At 40.0% G+C, this 15,893-nt stretch overlaps 1 protein-coding gene across 6 annotated transcripts in view; it reads left to right on the forward strand.

Moving 5' to 3' along the window:
• The window catches only part of CCDC66 (coiled-coil domain containing 66), a 42,738-nt gene that overhangs the window by 22,542 nt on the left and 4,303 nt on the right, over nucleotides 1-15,893 (forward strand). For 5 of the 6 annotated variants that reach the window (XM_012460786.3, XM_012460785.3, XM_012460789.3 and 2 more), the window contains 5 exons: nucleotides 10,244-10,405; nucleotides 11,895-12,039; nucleotides 12,754-12,891; nucleotides 14,258-14,751; nucleotides 15,316-15,356. In XM_012460786.3, the coding sequence (XP_012316209.1) occupies nucleotides 10,244-10,405; nucleotides 11,895-12,039; nucleotides 12,754-12,891; nucleotides 14,258-14,751; nucleotides 15,316-15,356 (980 nt within the window). The remainder of the gene's footprint in view (nucleotides 1-10,243; nucleotides 10,406-11,894; nucleotides 12,040-12,753; nucleotides 12,892-14,257; nucleotides 14,752-15,315; nucleotides 15,357-15,893) is intronic. The other variant, XM_012460788.3, reaches the window with a different exon arrangement.

Below are 15,893 nucleotides of genomic sequence, written 5' to 3' on the forward strand. Positions count from 1 at the left end.
TCAGCCGTAAACTTTCCTTACACCAGTATCCTGAAGTGTTTTCCATATGTTTTCTTCTAGTAGGTTTACAGTTTTGGGTCATATATTTAACTATAATCCATCTTGAATTGTTTTTTGTTTTTGTTTTTGAGGTGGCATCTCACTCTGTTACCCTGGCTGGAATGCAGTGGGGTGAACTCGGCTCACTACAGCCTCTTCCTCCCAGGTTCAAGTGATTTTCCCTCCTCAGCCTCCTGAGTAGCTGGGATTAGAAATGCATGCTACCACACATGACTAATTTTTTTTTTTTTTTTTAAGTACAGATGAGGCCAGGCTGGTCTTGAACTCCTGACCTTAAATGATCCACCTGCCTCACCCTCTCAAAGTGCTGGGATTACAGGCATGAACCACCACACCGGCCCTTGAATTGTTTTTTGAATATGGTGAGAGATAAGGGTCCAGTTTCTTTCCTCTGCATATAGATATCCAATTTTCCCAGCATTATTTATTGAAGAGTGTGTGCTTTCTCCAAGTATGTTATTGACACTTTTGTTGAAAATCAGTTAGCTGTAAATACATGGATTTATTTCTGGATTCTCTATTCTGTTCCATTGATCTGTATGTCTGTTTTTATACCAATACCATGCTGTTGTGGTTACTATAGTCTTGTAATATATTTTGAAGTCAGGTATTATGATGCCTTCAGGTTTCTACTTTTGATCTAGCTTGATTTGGTTATTACACCTCCTTTTTTGTTTCATAGAAAATTGAGAATTTTTTTTGTATTTCTGTGAAAAATGAAGGTGGTATTTTAATAGAGATAGCATTGAATTTGTAGATTGCTTTGGGCATAATTCTTCTGATCCATGAACATGGGATGTCTTGCCATTTGTTTGTGTCCTCTTTAATTTCCTTCATCTGTTTTGTAGTTTTTTTGTGAAGAAATATATAATCCCCTTGGTTAAATTTATTCCTAGATATTTTAAATTTTTGTAGCTATTGTAGGTGGAATTGCCTTCTTTATTTCTCAGCTGGTGTATAGAAATGCTACCGATTTTTGTATATTGATTTTGTATTCTGCATCTTTACTGAATTTATTGATCAGATCTGAGTTTTTTTATGGAGTCTAGGTTTTGTTGTTGGGTTTTTGTTTTGTTTTGTTTTTTGTTTTTTGTTTTTTTTTAGATGGAGCCTTGTTCTGTCGCCCAGGCTGGAGTACAGTGGCATGATCTCTGCCCATTACAACCTTTGCCACATGGGTTCAAGCGATTCTCCTGCCTCAGCCTTCCAAGTAGCTGGGACTACAGGCGTGTGCCACCACACCTGGCTAATTTTTGTGTTTCTTTTTTTTTTTTTTTTCCGTAGAGATGGGGTTTTGCCATGTTGGCCAGGCTGGTCCTGAACTCCTGGCCTCAGGTGATCCACCCGCCTTGGCCTCCCAAAGTGCTGGGATTACAGGCATGAGGCACTGCGCCAGCAGAGTCTAGGTTTTTTAAGGTACAAGATCACAGCATCAGCAAAAGGGACATTTTGACTTTGTTTTTTGTTTTGTTTTGTTTTGTTTTGTTTTGTTTGTTTTGAGACAGCTCTGTCACCCAGGCTGGACTTCAGTGGCACAATCTTAGCTCACTGCAACCTCCACCTTCTAGATTAAAGAGATTTTCATGCCTCAGCCACCCAAGTAGCTGGAATTACAGGTGTGTGCCACCATGCCTGTGTAATTTTTGTATAGGGAACATTTTGATTTTGTCTTTTCTGATTTAGGTGCCTTTTATTTATCTTGACTGGTTGCTCTGGCTAGGACTTCTGTTGCTATGTTGAATAAGAATGGTGAAAGTAGGCATCCTTGTTTTTAGTTCTTTGGGGAAAGGCTTTCAGCTTTTCTCCATTAAGTATGATGTTAGCTATGGGTTTGTCATTTACAGTCTTTATTATGTTAAGGTATATTCCTTCTGTGCCTAGTTTGTTGAGAGCATTTATTATTAAGTGATGTTGAATTTTGTGAAATGTTTTTTCTTGTCTACTGAGATGATCATACAGTTTTTGTCTTTTATTCTGTTGATGTGATGTATCACATTGATTGATTTGTGTATGTTGAATTCTCCTTGCATCCCTGGGATAAATCTCACTTGATTATTGAGTATTAGTTTTCTCATGTGCTGTTGGATTGAGTTTGCTAGTATTTTGTTGAGAATTTTTGCATCTGTGTTCATCAAAAATATTGACCTGTAGTTTTCTTTGTTCTTATTTGTTGTGTCCTTCTCTGGCTTTGGTATCTGGGTAATGTTGGCCTCACAGAATGAGTTAGGGAAAATTCCCTCTTCTTTGACTACTTTGGAATAGCTTGAGAATAATTGGTTAGTTCTTTGATAGTTTGGTAGAGTTCGTTAGTGAAGTTGTCTGGTCCTGGACTTTCCTTTGTTGGGAGGCTCTTTACTACTGATTCAGTCTCATTACTCGTTATTGGTCTGTTCAAGTTTTCTTATTTCTTCCTGATTCAATCTTGATGGCTTGTGTGTGTCCAGGAATTTTTCCGTTTCTTCTAGGTTTTCCAGTTTGTATGTAGTTGTTCATAATAGTATCTGATGATCTCTAGTATTTCTGTGGTATCAGTTGTAATTTCTCCTTTTTTATTACTGATTTGATTTGTGTCTTCTCTCTTTGGTTCTTGGTTAGTCTAACAAGTCGCTTATTGGTTTTGTTTATCGCTTGTTTTTTGTTTTTTGAGACAGAGTCTTGCTCTGATGCCCAGCCTGGAGTGCAGGGCCACAATCTCGGCTCACTGCAACCTCCACCTTCTGGGTTCAAGTGATTCTCCTGCCTCAGCCTCTCAAGTAGCTGGGATTACAGGTATATGCCACCACACCTGGCTAACTCTTTGTATTTTTAGTAGAGACAGGGTTTCACCAAGTTAGCCAGGATGGTCTCAATCTCCTGACCTTGTGATCCACCCTCCTCGGCCTCCCAAAGTGCTGGGATTCCTGTATTTAGCCCACTTTTTTGATGGGATTGTTTTTTTCTTACTTGAGTTTGTTGTAGATTCTGGTTATTAGTCTTTTTCAGATGTATAGATTGTGAAGATTTTCACCCACTCTGAGTTTATTCTGCTGAGTGTTCATTTTGCCATGCAAAAGCTCTAATTAGATCCCAGCTATTTATCTTTGTTTTTACTGCATTGGCTTTTGGGTTTTTGGTCATGAAATCCTTGTCTAAGCCAACATCTAGAAGGGTTTTTCCAGTGTTACCTTCTAGAATTTTTATAGTTTCAGGTCTTACGTCTTTAAATCCATCATGAGTTGATTTTTGTATAAGGTGAGAGATGAGGATCCAGTTTCATTCTCCTATGTGTGGCTAGCCAATTATCCCAGCACCATTTGTTGAAAAGGGTGTTCTTTCCCCACTTTATGTTTTTGTTTGCTTTGTTGAAGATCAGTTGGCTATAAGTATTTGGTTTTATTTCTGGGTTCTCTATTCTGTTCCATAGGTCTGTGTGCCTATTTTTCTACCAGTACCACACTGTTTTGGTGACTATGGCCTTATAGTATCGTTTGAAATCAGGTAGTATGATGCCTCCAGATTTCTTCTTTTTGTTTAGTATTGCTTTGGCTATGTGCGCTCTTGGTTCCATATGAATTTTAGAATTGTTTTTTCTAACTCTGTGAAGAATGATGGTGGTATTTTGATGGGGATTGTGTTGAATTTGTAGATTGCTTTTGGCAGTGTGGTCATTTTCACAATATTGATTCTACTCATCCATGAGCATGGGGTATGTTTCCATTTTCATCTGTGATTTCTTTCAGCAGTGTTTTGTAGTTTTCCTTATGAGGGTCTTTCAGCTCCTTTGTTAGGTATATTCATAAGTATTTTATTTTTTACTTTTTGCAGCTATTGTAAAAGGGGTTGAGTTCTTGATTTGATTCTCCGCTTGGTCGCTGTTTGTGTATAGAAGAGCTACTGATTTGTGTACATTTATCTTGTATCCGGAAACTGCAGAATTCTTTTAACAGTTCTAGGAGCTTTCTGGAGGAGTCTTTAGGGACTCTGAAGATAAACAGTCATATCTTCAGCAAACAGGAACAGTTTCACTTCCTCTTTACTGATTTGGATGCCGTTTATTTCTTTCTCTTGTCTGATTGCTCTGGCTAGGACTTTCATTACTATGCTGAAGAGGAGTGGTGAGAGTGGGCATCACCTTGTCTTGTTCTTGTTCTCAGAGGGAATACTTCAACTTCCCCATTCAGTCTTATGTTGGCTGTGGATTTGTCATAGATTCCTTTTGTTACATTAAGATTTGTCCCTTGTATGCTGATTTTGCTGAGGGTTTTAATCATAAAGGATGCTGGATTTTGTCAAATGCTTTTTCTGCATATATTGAGATGATCATGTGATTTTTGTTTTTAATTCTATGTGATAATTACATTTATTGACTTGCCTATGTTAAACTATCCCTGCATCCCTGGTATGAAACCCACTTGATCATGGTGTGTTATCTTTTTGATATATTGTTGAATTAAGTTAGCTAGTATTTTGTTAAAGATTTTAGCATCTGTGTTAATCAAGGATATCGGTCTGTAGTTTTCCTTTTTGGTTGTGTCCTTTCCTGGTTTTGGTATTTGGGTGATGCTGGCTTCACAGAATTAATTAGGGAGAGTTCCTTCTTTCTCTATCTTGTGGAATCGTGTCAGAAGGATTGGTACCATTTCTTTTGACTGTCTGGTAGAATTCTGTGAATCCATCTGGTCCTGGACTTTTTTTTGTTGCTAATTTTTAAATTACCGTTTCAGTATCATTGCTTGCTATTGGTCTGTTCAGGGTATCTAATTCTTCCTGATTTAAGCTAGAAGGGTTGTATTTTTCCAGAACTTTATCCATTTCTTCTAGGTTTTCTAGGTGTTCATAGTAGCCTTGAATGAGCTTTTGTATTTCAGTGGTGTCAGTTGTCCCATTTCATTTCTTAGTGAGGTTATTTGGATTTTCTCTATTTTGGTTAATCTTGCTAATGGTCTATCAATTGTATTTATCTTTTCAAAGAACCAGCTTTTTGTTTCATTTATCTTTTATATTTTTTTGTTTCCATTTCATTTGGTTCTGCTCTGATCTTGGTTATTTCCTTTCTTCTGCTGGGTTTAGGTTTGGTTTGTTCTTGTTTCTCTAGTTCCTTGAGGTGTGACCTTAGATTGTCTTTTTGTACTTCTTCAGACTTTTTGATGTAAGTGTTTAGGGGTATAAACTTTGCTCTTAGCATCGCCTTAGCTGTATCCCAGAGGTTTTGATAGCTTGTGTCATTATTGTCATTCAGTTTGAATAATTTTTAAATTTCCATCTTTATTTCGTTTTTGGCCATTGCTTATTCAGGAGCAGGTTACTTAATTTCCATGCTTTTGTGTGGTTTTGAAGGTTCCTTTTGGAGTTCATTTCCGTTTTATTCCACTGTGGTCTGAGAGAGTGCTTGATATAATTTCAGTTTTCTTAAATTTATTGAGGTTCGTTTTATGGCCTATCATATGGTCCATCTTGGAGAAAGTTCATGTGCTGTTGAATAGAATGTGTATTCTGTGGTGGTTGGATGAAGTGTTCTGTATATATCTGTTAGGTCCATTTGTTCCAGGGTATAGTTTAAATCCATTGTTTCTTTGTTGACTTTCTGTCTTGATGACCTATCTAGTGCTGTCAGTGGAGTATTAAAGTCCCCCACTGTTATGGTATTGCTGTCTTTCTCATTTCTTAGGTCTATGGTAATTCTAAATTTGGGAGCTACAGCGTTAGGTGCATATATGTTTAGGATTGTGATGTTTTCCTGTTGGACCAGACCTTTTATTACCATTATATAATGTCCCTCTTTGTCTCTTTTTTTTTTTTTTTTTGAGACGGAGTTTCGCTCTTGTTACCCAGGCTGGAGTGCAATGGCGCGATCTCGGCTCACCGCAACCTCCGCCTCCTGGGTTCAGGCAATTCTCCTGCCTCAGCCTCCTGAGTAGCTAGGATTACAGGCACACGCCACCGTGCCCAGCTAATTTTTTATATTTTTAGTAGAGACGGGGTTTCACCATGTTGACCAGGATGGTCTCGATCTCATGACCTCGTGAACCACCCGCCTCGGCCTCCCAAAGTGCTGGGATTACAGGCACGAGCCACCGCGCCCGGCCTCCTCTTTGTCTCTTTTAACTGCTGTTGCTTTAAAGTTTGTTTTGTCTGATAATAGTTATCCCTGTTCGCTGTGAGTCCTTATGTGTTAGGTGAGTCTCCTGAAGAGGGCAGGTGGTTAATTGGTGAGTTATCCATTCTGCCATTCTGTATCTTTTAAGTGGAGTGTTTAGGCCATTTACATTCAATATTAGTATTGAAATGTGAGGTGCTGTTGCATTCATCATGCTCTTTGTTGCCTGTGTACTATGGTTTTGTTTTTTAACTTGTATTTTTGTTTATAGGTCCTGTGTGATTTATGCTTTAAAGAGATTCTGTTTTGATGTGTTTCCAGGATTTGCTTCAAGATTTAGAGCTCCTTTTAGCCATTCTTGCAGTGGTGGCTTTGTAATGGTGAATTCTCTTAGCATTTGTCTGAAAATGACTTTATCTTTCCTTCATATATGATGCTTAGTTTCGCTGGATACAAAATTCTTGGCTAATAATTATTTTGTTTGAGGAGGCTGAAGATAGGGCCCTAATCCCTTCTGGCTAGTAGGGTTTGTGCTGAGATATCTGCTGTTACTCTGATAGATTTTCCTTTATAGATTACCTGGTGCTTCTGTCTCACAGCTCTTTAGATTCTTTCTTCCATCTTAACTTTGGATAACCTGATGACAGTGTGCCTAGGCAGACTAGGCAGAGATTTTTTTGTGATGAATTTCCCAGATGTTCTTTGTGCTTCTTGTATATGCATGTCTAGGTCTCTAGCAAGACCAGGGAAGTTTTCCTTGATTATTCCCCCAAATATGTTTTCCAGGCTTTTAGAATTGTCTTCTTCCTTACTCTTTTGTCTTTGTCGGATTGGGTTAATTTGAAAACATTGTCTTCGAGCTCTGAATTTCTTTCTACTACTAACTCAGTTATATTGTTGAGACTTTCCAGAGCATTTTGCATTTCTAAAAGTGTGTCCAGTTTCTTGAATTTTTGTTTTTTCTTTAAGCTATCTATTTCATTGACTATTTCTCCCTTCACTTCTTGTATCATTTTTTGGATTTCATTGCATTGGGTTTTACCTTTCTCTGATCCCTCCCTGATACGCTTAATAACTAACTTCCCAAATTCTTTTTCAGGTAAACTTCTTCTTGGTTTAGATTCATTGCTGGTGAACTAGGATGATTTTGCGGGGAGTGTTGACAAGCCTTACTTTGTCATATTACCAGGGTTGGTTTTCTGGTTCCTTCTCATTTGGGTAGGCTCTGTCAGAGGGAAGGTCTAGGGCTGAAGGCTGTTGTTCAGATACTTTTGTCCCACAGTGTGTTCCCTTAATGTAGTACTCTACCCCTTTTCCTGTGGATGTGGCTTCCAGTGAGCCTGACTGCAGTGATTGTTGTCTCTCTTCTGGGTCTAGCCACCCAGTGAGTCTGCCTGGCTCTGGGCTGGTGCTGGGAGTTGTCTGCACAGAGTCCTGTGATGTGAACTACGAGTCTGTCAGCCATAGATACCAGCGCCTGTTCCGGTGGAGAGGGTGCAGTGGACTCCGTGAGAGTCCTTAGCTTTGGTGGTTTAATGCTCTATTTCTGTGCTGGTTGGCCTCCTGCCAGGAGGTAGCACTTTCCAGAAAGCATCAGCTGTACTAGTGTGGAGAGGGACCAGCCAAAGCAGGTACCCTAGAACTCCCAAGATTATATGTCTTTTGTCTTCTGCTACCAGGGTGGATAGGGAAGGACCATCTGGTGGGGGCAGGGCTAGGTGTGTCCGAGTTCAGGCTCTCCTTGGTTGGGTCTTGCTGCAGCTACTGTGGGGTATGGGGGTGAGATTCCCAGGTCACTGGAGTTTTGTACCTAGGAGGATTACGGCTGCCTCTGCTGAGTCATGCAGGTTGTCAGGGAAGTGGGGGAAAGCCGACAGTCACAGGCCTCACCCAGCTCCCACGCAAACTGAAGGGCCGGTCTCACTCCCACCGTGCCACTCTTCACCCCCAACAGCCCGAGTCTGTTTCCAGATGGGGAGGGAGTGTCGGACTTGGAAAACTTGCCCAAAGCTTTCCGCCTCCCAGCTAAGAAAGCCAAGGGCTTTAGTTCTTCCCCTGCCTATGAAGTTTGCAAGCTGGATTCATACCCTCCCCAGAGTTCTGGCCAGGAGGCTTCTCGCCTCATTCAAATTGTTACAGAGTTCAGCTAGAGAAGTCCTTCTCCCTGTGGAGTTTTACCCCCTGCTCCTCTGGCCACCCTCTTGATGGATCCCTGTGGTGCGAGGCAGGGATGGGCTGCTTGGGAATCCAGCGAGCTCCCAGTGTCTTTCTGCTACTTCCTCTACCCCTGTATCTCACTCGGCTCTCTAACTTGACCCAGCTCCAGGTAAAGTTGGGAACTTCTCCCACAAACAGACCTTCAGCTTCTCCAGTGAGGGTGTGTGTTCAGGAGAGAAGGGTCTCCCTTTCCAACTTCCACGGTTGGGGCACTCACAGTATTTAGGGTGCCTCCTGGGCCCTGTAGGAGCACTCTGCTTCCTTCAGAGGGTCTGTGGATGCTCATGATTGTTGATCTGTTCTTGCAGTTGATCTGGAGCTAAAATTCACAGTGCAACCTCCACATGCTGCTCTGTCTGGAGTGCAGTCTAGTCCTACCTCCCATCTGCCATAATCCTCAACTCCTGTTTCCTTGTTCTTTTATGTTTTCTGCATTCTTACATGTTGATAATCTGTGTGTCTGGTATAATGATCACTTCTTCTGATTTTTTGAATTTGCTTTCATAGGGGAGAACATTTTCCTGAAGGTTTATCTATGATGGTGGTTGGGTAGGCACTTTGGCTTTGATCCTGGGTACATGCAGGAGTGTAGTCTCTGTAGGCTTCTTTTGGCTGAAAACAGTATCCGTGGTATCTGTAATTTCCTTGATGGCTTAGGGTGCGGTTGTTAGTGGAGGCTGTGGTAAAGTTTTGCTGCGAACTGGGGCACCAAGTAGACCAGTCTTCAGGATGCAGGGTGGTAGCAGTAGGCTGAGTATGCCTGTCCTTGGGCCCCAGGGCTGTATACACTGGCACCAGTGGTAGCAGGTCCAGCCAGGCCAATTATTGGGCTTCTAGATGGCTGGCTCAGGTGCTGGGAATGGCAGGAGTAGGGTGGGTGAGTAGGTTTTCAAGCCACTGGGCAGGAAACATGGGCAATGGTAGTAGTAGTAGTGGGACAGCCTTCTGGGATCCTAGCAGTCAGCAGTGGGTGGTGGTGGCAGTGGCTATGATGGGCTGCTTGGGCCAGTCCCCAGACTTGCAGGTAGTATATGTGGGTGGGTGCCAACTATGGTGGTAATGGCAGGTTAATTGGGCCCAGACTCTGGGAGGAGTGCTCAGGTGCCAATGGTGGTGTCCTGAGTAGAGCAATCCCCAGATCCCTGGACCATGTGCTTGGTTACTGATGAAGATAAAGCAAGGCTGAGCAGGCCTGCCCCCAGGTTCACAAGGTGTTGTATGCAGGTGCTGGCTGTTGTAGGCAGGGGTGGGATGATTCCTAGGCCACCAGCAGAATGCTTAGGTTGAGGGTGGGTTTGCTTTCAGTGAGTTACTCTGGCAGATGGTGGATGTCAGTGGGGCTTTAGGGATGTGGAGATGCAGGGGCTGTTGGGCTCCAAGGCAAGATACTGTCCACTAGCGGCTGGGCTCACAAAATAGTGCCATGCTGCAGTTCCTTAGGTCTTCGGTGTTTGTGGGACCTAGTGTGAGCTCTCTTGAGCAGTGCTTTCATGTGGTCTACAGGTAGCAAGCACCTTGTTAGTCTTGGGACCCATGAGGGTCAAGGAGCTGTTCGGTGGTGGTTAGGATTATAGGAGTCCTTGGTGGGAATGTGGATTGCCAGGGAATGCTCACTTACCCTTTTCCGCTATTAGGCAGCCTCTGTAGACTCCCAGCTAATCCTATCAAGACAGGCGGCTGTGCCTCCTTCCTTGCTTATGATGCTTCCTGTCATTTTGAATTCCAGTGTTCTGTGTTAGATCTACGCGATATAGGATTGTCTACTCATTATTCTGGTTCCCCTCTGTGGAAGAGGTGAGCACCAAATGTATCTAGTCAGCTATCTTTAGGTCCTTCCTGCTTCACAGATTTTTATTTTTGACAGTAATTTATGTGATTGCTTATGACTAGAAAGCCATCACTGCCCAGGTAGAAGAGAAGCACAAGAAGAAGCAACTGGAAGAAGAGCAAAGAAAGAAGGAAGAACAAGAGGAGGAGCTTCGCTTAGCACGGGAGCGTGAAGAGATGCAGAAACAGTATGAAGAAGACATACTTAAGCAAAAACAAAAGGAAGTAGGTATTTACATTCTAATTGTAACTTTGGGGTTTTTTGTTTGTTTTCATTTTTGTTTTTGAGGCAGAGTCTGCCTGTTTTGCCCAGGCTGGAGTGCAGTGGTGCACTCATAGCTCACTGCAGCCTTGACCTCCAGGCACCTCAGTCTCCTCAGTAGCAGGGACTACAGGCATGTACGACCACATTTGGCTAATTTTTTTGTTGGTGTGTGGAGACAGGGTCTGACTATGTTGCCTAGGCTGGTCTCAAGCTTTTGGGCTCAAGCAACCCTGCCACCTCACCCTCCCAAAGTGTTGTGATCACAGGGGTGAGCTACCATGCTTGGCCTCCTGATTGTAACATTTTAGAATAAAAATGGATATATTTTTAAATGAAAAATAACCAGAAGTTGAACATTTCTATGTATTTTTAAATTATGAAGCAATGTATGGAAATGTCAGACCTTCACATAAAATTAGGAAAGAGGGAAGCTTGAGAAAGTTTTGTTATTTCACATGATGTAGTTCTCAAATGTTACATTGGTTTGGCTTTTTCTGTTGAGGATGTCAAGATGAATTATTACAGCACAAAGCAAGTTACCTATGTGCTTCATTTTTATCTACTCCTAGTTTCTATGCTTTATTTCTAAACAGTAATTACTATATCAATAATTATTCTAAGTATATTAAGAGAAATGATTGGCCATTCTATCAGTATCCACCTATGAACAGAAACATCTATTTGCAGAATAATTGGCTGGGATTGATAATAGAATTTGTGAATGTGTTAGGGATCTCTGTGTTAAATGGCCTTTTTAGAAAGTAGATACCTGGTTGGCTAGGGGAACCGTAAGTGGTACAGATAAGATAGGTATGTGTGTTGGTGATAAGTGCCATATTTGAGCTAACCTGACAAAAATATTCACTTGCTAAAGATTTAAAGGTTTAAAGTGTAGAACACTTTAAACATTTTCTTGCTTTTTGCTGCATTTTTCCCACTTGGCAACCTTCACTCCAAAATTGGCTGGTAAAGGGACACATGGTCTGGGTTCCAGTTTCGTTGAGTTGAATAGGCTGAGCCAGTTACCCCTATGTGATAACCATACATGAGGAAATCAGTGAAGCATTATTTGAATCGCAAGAAGTGGTCGTAAACCTTGTGTTTTACCTTTTAAAATTGATTTTTAAATTAACAGTACAGTTTTTAAAACTTTGAAAAATTTAGTTTAAATTTCAAATGGGTAAAAAGAGTTCTTTTATTTGTAATTGAATATAGCTGTAGAAAAAGATGTTAAAATGTAAGCCCTAAAAGGGCAGGAACTTTGCTTTGTTGACCATTCTACCCTTAGTGCCTGACACATAACCTAGCTTAGAAAGTGTTTACTGGGAGGGAATAGTCAAGTCTTTGTATGTTTAGTAATTGTAAAGCTTAGAAAGTGTTTACTGGGAGGGAATAGTCAAGTCTTTGTATGTTTAGTAATTGTATTTAATAACACATCAATATTGACAGGAAATCATGACTCTCAAGACAAATGAGCTGTTCCAGACAATGCAGCGAGCGCAGGAACTGGCACAGAGACTAAAACAAGAACAGAGAATCCGAGAATTGGCGCAAAAGGGACATGACACTTCTAGATTGATTAAAAATCTTGGTGGTAAGAGCTTAACCAGAATTTCGTAATATTTTTAGAAGGTGATTTTAAATCCCTTTTATCCTTGCTTGGAGACAAGGACTCATTCTGTTGTCCGGGCTAGAGTGCAGTAGTGTGATCACAGCTCACTACAACCTCATAATTTTTGTAGACATGGAATCTCACTTTATTGCCCAGGCTGATCTTGAACCCCTGCCTTCAGATGACCCTCTTACCTTGGCCTCCCAAAGTGTTGGGATTACAGGTGTGAGAGTCACTGCACCCAGCCTAAATGATTGTCTGTTTTTAGTACCTTTAATATACCTATTAACTAAGTATTTTTGTAGGAATTTCCAACCTTAAACTAGTGTAATTTTATAAAAAGGAATGCTTACTTGGAAAATTGCTATAAAAGCAGAACTAAATGTTAAGATGTGTTAAACAGTATTAAAATAATAGGTAAAATGTGTACTTTTTGTGTCTATTTTTACAGAGAACAATTATTACATTATCTCCCTAATCAGTAACTGATAGGGAGATCAGTTACTGATAGGAATTTGTAAATTCAGTAACAGATAGGAATGCGGGTAACTTTTTGTAAGAATATTTAGGCTAACTCTCCTAAATTTTTATTGCAGTATTCATTGTAATTAAGTGAAAAATAATATATTTAGTTGCTGCTATACTTTTATTACTATTCCTTAAATGCTGTTTTATCAGTCAGTTTCTCTTTGCCAGTTGATACAATACAAATGGAATATAATGCATCTACTAACATTTCAAGTTCAAGACATGATTCTGATGAAGTCAGTGGTAAAATGAATACATGTATGAATTCTTCGACGTCTCCTAAGAAGGATACTGGTGTGCAGACAGGTATTTGTGTAAAAATTGTGGTTTGATTTAAAATTTACTTAGTCATAATTAAAACTATTAGAATTAAGTTCAACTTAAAAGCTCAAAAATTAATGAAATTTGAGGTTTTCAGTAAGAGGTTACAAAATAAAGGGGTAACAGCTTTGTTGAAATATGTCAGCTAGGCGCCGTGGCTCATGCCTGTAACCCCAGCACTTTGGGAGGCCGAAGAGGGCAGATCACAAGGTCAGGAGTTCGAGACCAGTCTGACCAACATGGTGAAACCCTGTCTCTGCTAAGAAATATACAAAAAAATTAGCTGAGCATGGTGGTGTGTGCCTGTAAACCCAGCTACTCAGGAGGCTGAGGGAGGAGAATCTCCCTTGAACCCGGGAGACAGAGGTTGCAGTGAGCCGCGATCATGCCACTGCACTCCAGCCTGGGCAACAGAGCAAGACTCTGTCTCAAAAAAAAAAAAAAAAAAGTCACATACCACAAAATTTACCCTATAATTTGGTGTTTTTTGGTATTCAATTGTGCAACCATTACCACAATTCTAAAACATCACTTTAGAAGGAAACATTGTACCCATTACTTGTTACTTTCTATTTCCCCTTTCTCCTCCAGTTAAGGTTCTGTCTCTCAATATTTTTGCATGTTCTGGAGATTTCATGTAACTGGAATTAGACCACATACAGTCTTCTCTGTCTGGTGTTTCTCTTAGCATGTTTTAAGGTTCATCCCTGTTGTGGCATGGGTCAGTACTTCATTTTTGTCACTGAAAAAGTATTACATTTATAATACCACATTTTGTTTATTCATTCATGAATTGAACATTTGGGTTATTTCCACTTTTTGCTTTTATTAATATGTTGCTATGAACATTCATATATAGATTTTTGTACATGTACAATTTTAGTTCATTTGAGAGAAGAATTGCTGAGTCATGAATAACAGGTACTCTGTGTTTAGCATTTTTGAGGAAACACCAAACTCTTCTCCAAAGCACTGGGTACCATTTTACATTCCACCATCAGTGCATGTGGGTTCTGATTCTCTATATCCTTGCCAACCATTGTTATTCTACTGGTTGTGAAGTGGTATTTTATGTAGATGGTTTTGGTTTGCATTTCCCCAGTGACTGATGATATTGAGCATCTTTTCATGATTATCTAGAATGGTCAATTCATAGAAATGGAAATCAGAATGGTGGTTGCCATTGATGGGAAGAATGAATATAGAGTTTCAGTTTTGTTGAAAAATAATGAAAGAAAAAAGTCTTAAGAGGGCAATAACCTATAAAGTTATTTAATGTTTTGGGGGGAAATTATTTAAAATAGAAAATTTTGTTTATAACTTTTAAAAATCATTTGAAACCTTTTTTTAGATGACTTAAATCTAGGAATATTCACCAATGCAGAATCACGCTGTGGATCATTAACAGAGAGGGACATCACAAATGGTTCATCTCCTGAGATGTCGGTGGAACTTACTCGACAGCTTAGCACTAAGAAAAACAAGCAAGAACTAATTCAGGATAAAGGAGACAACTTAGAAAAAGAAAACAATCGATATAGTGACCAGTATAATCAGTTCACAAGAATAGAGAAACAAACAAAACACATGAAGAAATGTCTTAAAAGGCCCGAATGGAATATAAATAAGCCACCTAAAAGGTATATTCCAGCATCGGAAAAGTACCCTAAACAGCTTCAAAAGCAGAGAGAAGAAAAAAAAGTGAGGAGGCAGATGGAATTGCTTCATTTGGTAGAAAAAAAAAATCCTGAGCACCTCTCTCAAAACAGAGGCATTTCACCAGAAATTCTTCATTCATCTCATCAAGAAACTGAGTCAAAGTTCAGGTGGCATCTAGTCAAAAAGGTAAAAAGCTCTTCTATCTTAGAAGTGCTTTTAAACATGTGTTGATGTTTCTAGATTCAAAACAGTTTCTCACATGCATGCTTTAATAGGATGTTCTGATCGAATTTGTTTTAGTTTACATTAGGGAACAGCAAACTACATCCCATGGGTAAATCCAGTCTGCTTCCTGTTTTTGTAAATAAAAGTTTTATAGGAACATATCCACACTCATTCTTTTATGAATTGTCTGTGGCTGACTTCACACAACAGACTAGCAACAGAAACCATATGGCCCACAAAGCTGAAAAAGTTTATCAAATGCTTTACACTTACACACCTTCTATAGATGAATGCTATGTATTCAAATGCTCCTTTAAAATCCTTGTTTATAGTCCATATAGACAGAGGTCAGTTTGGGAGATTAGGAACTACTGGATTAGTCTGACTCTGGAAAAATACCTAAATCTCTCTATTCTATTCCCCAGTACCTGTTACTCAAATATTACCCTCAGATTACTGAAACAAGTAGCCCTAAAAATATTTGCGGGGACATGTTTTATCTGCATGTATCTGTCCATCTTTTAGGAAGAAGAGCCTCTGAATATTAACTCATTCAGCAAGGAAAGGTAGGTATGCATCAGATTAATTCCATAGCTATTCAGTGCTTTCTGTGTGGGACAAAAAAGGGTCTCAATATCTGGACAATATCAGGCATATAATAAGTAGGTATAGGTAGAGAACTGTAAGAAAGGGTGTGGCTTCCAGGTGACGGTTAGAGGTTTAAGAGATAGGGTGGCACTTTAGCTGGAGCTTGAAGGCCCTAGTTGGACTGGGCCTAGGCAGGAATGTAGATAACATTTACTTTTATCTCTAGACTTAGCTAAGTGATTTTGATATTCCAGGTATGTCAGAATAGGCATTCTGCTTTGATTGGGAGGAGGGATTGCAGGGGGCGGTGGCTGGGAAGAAATGACTGATAAGGACAATGAGAAATTCAGTCAGCTAATGAGACATTTAGAACCATTATTACAATCTTTATTTTGTCTTTGTGCATGAACCAGCTGGTTTAGTTGTCTCAGAATGGGGCTGTAAAAACAAGTTCCTTTCAGTAGGTGAGTACATTATCGTATGGTGAATTATCTAAGGAGAAACAGTAGGCTGAG

The sequence above is a fragment of the Aotus nancymaae genome, unplaced genomic scaffold (assembly GCF_030222135.1).
Source record: "Aotus nancymaae isolate 86718 unplaced genomic scaffold, 86718_ANA_hifiasm-v0.15.2.pri h1tg000067l, whole genome shotgun sequence".
In the NCBI taxonomy this organism is placed as follows: Eukaryota; Metazoa; Chordata; class Mammalia; order Primates; family Aotidae; genus Aotus; species Aotus nancymaae.